At 44.2% G+C, this 8251-nt stretch overlaps 1 protein-coding gene across 1 annotated transcript in view; it reads right to left on the bottom strand.

Annotated features, from left to right (window-relative positions):
* Window positions 1–697: 697 nt before the first annotated feature.
* The window catches only part of LOC140394314 (kelch-like protein 24), a 47730-nt gene continuing 40176 nt past the window's right edge, over window positions 698–8251 (bottom strand). The window contains 4 exon segments of the mRNA XM_072481469.1: window positions 698–2553; window positions 2555–2660; window positions 4639–4804; window positions 7729–7875. Coding sequence (XP_072337570.1) covers window positions 2506–2553; window positions 2555–2660; window positions 4639–4804; window positions 7729–7875 — 467 coding nt within the window. The 3' untranslated portion in view covers window positions 698–2505.

Genomic DNA, 8251 nt, shown 5'->3' with positions numbered 1-8251 from the left:
GACTGGGGATTTTCACAGTAAGCCTACTAGTGACACTAATAAAGATCATTATTACCTCAAGAGAGGCAGCACTGTGGCGCAATGGTTAGCACTGCTGCCTCACAGCACCAAAGTCCCAGATTCACTCCCGGCTCTGGGTCACTGCCATGTGGAGTTTGAACATTGTGTTTGCGTGGGTTTCACCCCCACAATCCAAAGATGTGCAGAGTAGGTGGATTGGCCACGCTAAAGTGCCCCTTATTGGAAAAAATGAATTGGGTATTCTAAATTTAAATTAAAATAATTATTACCTCTAGGGGTGCTTAGTGATTGACGACCTTTGTCCGGGAAGAGAGTGAGCATGCTAAGTGACAGTGAAGGAATGGTGGTGACGTGTGTGTCTTGGGGAACAGGTAGTGTTCCTATGCCCCAAATTCTTAGGTAGTGGAGATGACGGATGTGGAAGGTGCTGTAGAAGGAGCCTTAGAAAGTTGCTGTAGTAGAAAACTACACCCTGCTGCCAGTGGTGGAAGGCGTGCCCATCAGGCAGGTTACTTTGTTTTGGATGGTGTTGAGCTGCATTGTTTTTGTTGAAACTGCATTCATCCAGGTAAGTAGAGTATTCCATCACACTCCTACTTGTACCGTTGCCTTGTAGGTGGTGGCAAAAGTATGCTGCAGGTTCAAATGTCTTATGGTTGAATTAGCAATGAAAATATTTTAATTCAACATTTTATTATACATTGATATTACATTAAATGATTTAACAGCTTTAGTTACATACTGGAAATAGATAATGCATTCATGCACATTTGAACAGATTTTCAAAAAACCCATAGGGTTATTCAAGTTACAGCTACAACATCTTTATTGTATAGTTTGTGATTAATGTTCCAAGTGCAATAACACCAGTGAAGCTTTGAAAACATATTTGGAAGGTTAAATCTGGGCAAGTGTCAGAATCTCGATCAAATTATCAACACATCCAGGGTTCGAGAACGATGCATTGTTTTTCAGTCAGCTGACAGAAGCACATTTCAACAGCAAGAAACAGCACTACTAAATTGGTTGGGCGGGTGGAAGAAAAGAGAGAGCTCCTAAAGTGCATTCCCCAACTCTTCCCCCTAAGGTATCGGTTTCCTTCTAGTGGTATAGTTTGAGAGTAGCAGCAAACGGTGTACAACAAGTAGGCGATCCTCTGATCAACTGCCAAATAATCTGGTCAATACTCATCGAGTGGGCACACCAGCCTCCAGAAGGGGCAGCTGTACATAAAACCAAGCGCAGGAAACCCTTTTTAAACCCAAAGGCACAATGAACAATTGGGGCATTCCCAACCAGTATCCCAGGGATCAGCTAATTTGGTTCAAAAATTAAACCTTGACATTATGACCCATCAGGGCATTGTCCTCTTCCCCACCTTCCTTCGAGTGACTTTACCTTTGTCCCATCTCTCAAAAGCAGAAGTTATTATAAATTTTAATGACCAAAAGGATGAGACAATCTTGATCAAGATATCCAGGGAGAATGTATTTGCAATGGGTACTTACTGCAAAGTTTGCAATGGATATATTTGTAGCATGAGAAACCATGCTTTCTTTAATGCTGCACTAAACCCAAGTATGGGATACCAAAGCTTTATAATTTTGGACCTGTGCAAGTCAAGCCTCTCTCAGACAAGTTAAACTGTAAACTTATAGCAGGCTGGTTCAACGTCATTGAAACAACCAGACATGGAGCGCGTACAGCATTTGCAAGGAGCAGAACGATGCAGAAAAGTACAATGTACAGAAATGTAATATTCTGTATCTGCTACTGCAGGAAGGAACGAGTCTGCTCATTGTAAATACTTAACTCATCTCCAGCTTCAGTCAATCTAATAGTTATTTTGAAGTTTCAGTCATGGTTCCCATTAGAGTTTGATTTGAGGAGGACTGAAACGAAAATCAATCTCAAAATAGGAGGGCAATCAGCAGAAACACCACCAAAATTTGAGGTTTGTGGGAAGAGCCGCAATTGGGCAAAGAACAGCTAGGCAGCAAAATCAATAATTTTCACTTCATGAGAAAAGTATTATTTGCAGAGCAAGAGTACCCAAACAAGAGTGTTGGTACCATTGCCGTGAAAATATGGTCAGCTCATCTCAATGGAGGCCAAATCATTTCAGAGATGTGTTGAAATATTCAAACTTACCACCTGGGCAGTATTGTGGAGAGTTCCCTCTTCCCCCAAAGTCCCCATTGTCAAACTGACTGACCCACCCAATTTTCAACATCGAAACGGACGTTACAAATTCCAGGCAGTTCTATAAAGGGGTTATGACTCACTCGGCCAGGGCTCAACCTGGGCTGCAATGTTAAAAGTTAGTCTCAGTGTGCTTCGGAGTTATCACCTGGTTTAACGGAGAATCCCTTTTATGATTCCACACATTCTTAATTCTGTAAATTGCAGTCAACAGCCTTTACACAAAGCTGCTGACAATGGCACATGTTCACAGTACAAGAGATAGGAGATTTTCACTTCAATTCACACAATGTTCTTGATCATCTGTGTGGCTGGGCCATGCACCTTTCTGCATCTTCAAGGAGACACAACTTAACCAACTGCGGCTGGTAAGCATCTCTCCAAATATCTCCCATTTTCCTGCTTCTTCACTGTACTGCTCAATGGTGTCATGATATCTGTAAACAATAAAAGGAGAGATTATTGGACTTTGCACACAATAAAAACAATTAAAAATGAGACCTTAGGAATTCTGAAGCTAATTAGAAACATCCAGAGAAACAATATAGTATTGCAGACTTGCCAATGATCACAGTTGCTTCAGGGGTTTGTGCAGTGAACAGGTTTGATCTCAATATTCCCCTTTACTCGGAGTACAAATTTGAATTTCCATGTTCAGTCCCAATTAAACCTCAAACTGGAGGGAAATAAATTTGCAGGGCTACAATCACTGAGCAGGGAAATGGGCCAGACTGCCCCACGAGCTGAGTGATCAGACGCGCAAACAGCCTATTTTTGTGCTCTAATGATTAGAGAGGATTGGAAGGTAAAACTTGCCTTGGAAAGGTGAAGTCCGTGATCTTCACAGCCCTGCAAGTGTTTGCTAATCGCACCTCCCAAGAAACAAAACGTCCCCAAGGGCGTTGTGTTACAGCCCCTGACCAACACCTCCGCCTCATATTTGTAACAGCTTGCATTTATATAATATTTAAAGCAATAAAATAGCTCCAGTTGTTTCAGGAAAATCAGACCAATAATGCACCACAGGAGGAAACAGGACAGTGACCAAAAGTTTGGTATTCAGTTGGAGTTCCATAAAAGTCTGGTCCACGTTTCCATGCAACTTATCAAGTTCAATAATCAAGAACACAACCCAGATTTATTATAAGAATAATTTCACTCACAGTTAATCCCAAATTGGTCTCACCTGATTGCATTTTTGGGTCAATTGTTTTGTAAAAACTTACTATTGGGAGAAACCCAAATTAAATTCTCACCTACTCAGACTAAATTAACAAGAACAGCAAGCAAAATGTTCAGCGCCACTTTCAAATCTCTTCTGACAGTACGTTTGCCAATATAAACCAGCAATAAGCAAGCAAGTATTTGAAAAGCAAATTTCTTTTAAAGCATCAGTTGGGGAAAAAATTACATACAGAAGGAGGAAATTTAAAGAAACAGTTTTGAGCTCACACTATACCTATAAGAGAGCAGAAGCAGTGTCTGGGAGTTGGATAATTCACTTGGAAAAAAATCGGCTCATCTAGGTCCCCCCCCGCCCCCAAACAGGCTGTTAAGACTCAAGAGGCTGAGACATCACACGTTATAATAGCAATGGTTTTCCAAAGGGAAATATCACCACTATGCACTATGGGGAAAAGAGTGGGACTAATTAGATAGACCTAGGTAGATGTTGGGCTGAATGGTCTCCTTTGGTGCTTCCTCATACTCCATTTATCTAGCAAACCAGTAGGAAAAGCAGCCACCATTCTTACCATGTCAGAAACACTGGGACCTCCGCGTGACAATCAGAAACAACCCAAGTAGCAACTGGAAAGAAAATTACTTTCCAAAATTTTGGTTTCTCAGTTTAGAGTCCAAATTGGATCAGGAATTTTCTGTATACGGATTCATGGACGGCACAAAGAACTGGTCTCTCATCTGTTTAACAGGTGCTGCTGGGGCCAAATCTTCCAGTCTCCCACACTGACAAACATTCAACTTGCCACTTAGCGTTTTAAAAAAGGTGGTGTCCCTTCTTCCTCTGACTCTACTCCATTTCAGAGTTCCCCAAGGATTTCTGGGGAAGCCAGATTCAGGAGGGTCCCAGGAGAAACGTAGAGGTCTGGCGTTGGGGGAATTTGCTGCCATTATTCACATAAACCCACGCAAATTACATAGGAAGGTGTGAAATGCAGTCATACAAGAAAAAAAAATCACCTCAAGTACAGTAACTATTGTTTTGGAGGTTATTTCACCGTTCTGCAGCAACACCTTGGAATAATTCTAGTTCAGTGTTGCCAGACACAAAATAAGCTCATCTTCCAAGTTTACAAAGGATACTTGAAACTCTCTCCTCCATGAAGCAGAGGTGGACTGAACCAAGGCAGATAAATGGTGTTAAGATACAGGTAAACATGATCTAATTGCACCTACCGATCCCACCCTTCCTCTCCTCCCAAAACATAGATTTTGCCGTCAATCACAGCCACTCCTGGCCGATAGCGTCTCTCGTTCATGGGGGCACACATCTTCCATGTGTTGGTCTTGGGATCATATTGCTCCACCTTATCAGTGTTCTCGGTCGAGGCGTGCCAACCACCTGGAGAGGAGATGCATCAACTTACACACAGCAGGTTTATGGTCATTTTCCACCAAAACAAGTGTACTTCATTCCCATTATCATCATCCAGGAGAAGGAGTCAACCCTCCCCAACCTTTCTGCTAGCTGACCGCCAGGCACAGTTGGCGTTGGATCCAAATCTGCAACACCGAGCCAATCACAGAGGAGCGCAATGGCAGGGAGCAGCTTGGCAGTGTTTACTTAACCTGGCTCCCTTAACCAGAGGGCACATTCAGAGAAACTACAATTCTGCTCCTCTGCAGTTTCTCTAACGGAGTGCTGGCCAGTGTTCCAACTACATCCCTACCTGGGTAGCAACAGTTCAAGGAGGCTCACTACCACCTCTTCATGGTAGCACAAGTGGCTAGCATTGTGGCTTCACAGTGCCAGGTTCGATTCCCCGCTGGGTCACTGTCTATGAGGCGTCTGCACGTTCTCCCTGTGTCTGCGTGGGTTTCCTCCTAGTGCTCCGGGTTCCTCCCACAGTCCAAAGACGTGCAGGTTAGGTGGATTGGCCATGCTAAATTGCCCTTTGTGTCCAAAACGGTTAGGAGGGATTATTGGGTTACGGGGATAGGGTGGAAGCGAGGGTTTAAGTGGGTTGATGCAGACTCGATGGGCCGAATGGCCTCCTTCTGCACTGCATGTTCTATGTAACCAAAGGATGAGCAATACATACCACCTCATCACTAACACCCACATCCTCTCTTGCAGGTAATAGTTCACCAATTCAATTTCTAAAAGGCACCGTTATTACCAGATCCACCCTCCCAAACATTTCTTTAAAAAAAACATTTTTCAAATTAAGGGGCAATTTAGCATAGCCAATCCATCTACCTGCACATCTTTGGGCTGTGGGGGTGAGACCCACACAAACACAGGCAGAATGTGCAGACTCCACACGGACAGTGACCCAGGGCCGGGATTGAGCCTGGATCCTCAGCGCCGTGAGGCAGCCGTGCTGACCACTGTGCCACACACTCCCAAATATTTTTACCCCATGTTTTTACTAGACAAGCAACATAACCCTACATGCAACTCCAGACCCACAGCAGTGGTCAACTCTCATCTGCCCTCTGAATTGGCCTAACAAGCCCCTCAGCTAAAGAGTGATTAGGAATGGGCAATAAATGCTGACCTTGCCAGTGATGACCACATCCTATGAAGTCATTTTTTGAAAATTACAATGGGATAAAAATGTAAACAGAAAAGATGTATACTTGGATTGTAGTGGATTTAGATAACCTTTATACACCTTTTATATAGGTTACCGATGTGCAGGAATTGCATTTATGAATTGTAGAGTCAATTGGGCAGCACAGTAGCATAGTGGTTAGCACAATTGCTTCACAGCTCCAGGGTCGCAGGTTCGATTCCCGGCTTGGGTCACTGTCTGTGTGGAGTCTGCATGTTCTCCCAGTGTGTGCGTGGGTTTCCTCCGGGTGCTCCGGTTTCCTCCCACAGTCCAAAGATGTGCAGGTTAGGTGGATTGGCCATGCTAAATTGCCCTTGGAGTCCAAAAAGGTTAGGAGGGGTTACTGGGTTGCAGGGCTAGGGTGGAGCGCAAGTGGGATGCTCTTTCCAAGGGCTGGTGCAGACTCGATGGGCTGAATGGCCTCCTTCTGCACTGTAAATTCTGTGATTCTATGAATTGCAGCAATAAGTTGCTTCTCTAACATTTTATTGAAACATGAACAGTTCGGCAGGGGCTTGAGAGAGCAAGTGCTGAGAAAATGCTTCTTTTTGTGTGGTGGGGGACAAGGTTAAGGGTCTCCAGTTTAAAGACAGACAAGGAATTCTCATCGACAGGAGAGTAGTGGAGGCGGAGTCATTGAATATATTGAAGGTTGAATTTTGACAGATTTTTGGCCAACAAAAGTGTCAAGAATTACAGGAGACAGGTAGTAGGAAAGTAGAGGGTAGGTCACAGCCAGGTCAACCATATTATTGAACGGTGAAGCAGGCTCGAGGAGCCAAATCCTGCATCTTATGTTATTCGAGTAAGTCACAAGAGCATTATCAGGCCACATGGAAACATTAGATAGGTGGCACAATCTTGGTGAAAGAGGTAGGTTGTAAGGGGCATCTTACAGACAAGAGAGGGACTGAGGTAGGAATTCCACAGCTTAGAGCCAAGGCAGGTGAAGGCACAGCCACCAATGATGAAAGAGAGAGTCAGGGATGGGATCTGAAAGAGATCAAAATTGGAAGAGCACAGAGATAACAAACAAAGAACAAAGAAATGTACAGCACAGGAACAGGCCCTTCGGCCCTCCAAGCCCGTGCCGACCATACTGCCCGACTAAACTACAATCTTCTACACTTCCTGGGTCCGTATCCTTCTATTCCCATCCTATTCATATATTTGTCAAGATGCCCCTTAAATGTCCCTATCGTCCCTGCCTCCACTACCTCCTCCGGTAGTGAGTTCCAGGCACCCACTACCCTCTGCGTAAAAAACTTGCCTCGTACATCTACTCTAAACTTTGCCCCTCTCACCTTAAACCTATGCCCCCTAGTAATTGACCCCTCTACCCTGGGGAAAAGCCTCTGACTATCCACTCTGTCTATGCCCCTCATAATTTTGTATACCTCTATCAGGTCGCCCCTCAACCTCCTTCGTTCCAGTGAGAACAAACCGAGTTTATTCAATCGCTCCTCATAGCTTATCTGGGAGGGTTGTTCGAAGTTAGGGGTAAGAAAAGACAAGATGGAGGGATTTGAAGGAAAGGTTGAAAAGTTTAAAAATGGAGGTAATACCAAACAGGGAGCCAATGTAAATCAGCCAGCACAGAGGTGATGGGCGAATGAGATGTTGTGGAGTATTTGGCTATATTGTACTCCGGGACACAAGGTCATGAAAGGTACGATGGAAATGCAGATCGACCTTTCTCACTTCTTACCAATGACATAAATCTTTCCTTGGAGGACACAGGCAGCCGAACCAGAGCGTGGAATCTGCATTGGAGCCACCTCGAACCAGGAATCGACTTTAGGGTTGTACACCTGAACCAGATCCGTCCCATCGCCATCCTCCAACACAGCTCCCCCTGTAATGTCAAACCACATTAGCAGAATTACATTTCACCAATTTCAACAAACCTTCAAGTATTCAAATTACCACCACGGGCCTTTTTTTCTTGAAGCCTTTCCTTCCATCCTCACTTGCCCCAAATGCTCCATTGTGAAAACTGCTGCTATTTTTGCTTCAGCCAGCAGGAGTGCTGTCTTCCCTCACACCACATACCCCCAGCCTCCATTGTTCAATGCAGAAGTCAAACTCACGACCAAAAATCAGCCACTCAATTTCACAGGAGAGTTCAAATCTTTCCGGTCCATTGGCCAAAAGGCATGAATGCAAGCCAGAGACAAATATTAATGAAAGCTTCATAACTAAAGAGATGTGGGGTATCCTAACTCCCCCAT

This window comes from Scyliorhinus torazame, chromosome 17 (assembly GCF_047496885.1).
Source record: "Scyliorhinus torazame isolate Kashiwa2021f chromosome 17, sScyTor2.1, whole genome shotgun sequence".
In the NCBI taxonomy this organism is placed as follows: Eukaryota; Metazoa; Chordata; class Chondrichthyes; order Carcharhiniformes; family Scyliorhinidae; genus Scyliorhinus; species Scyliorhinus torazame.
The sequence above is the reverse complement of the archived record's forward strand: the minus strand, read 5'-3'. Positions and strand labels throughout refer to the sequence as shown.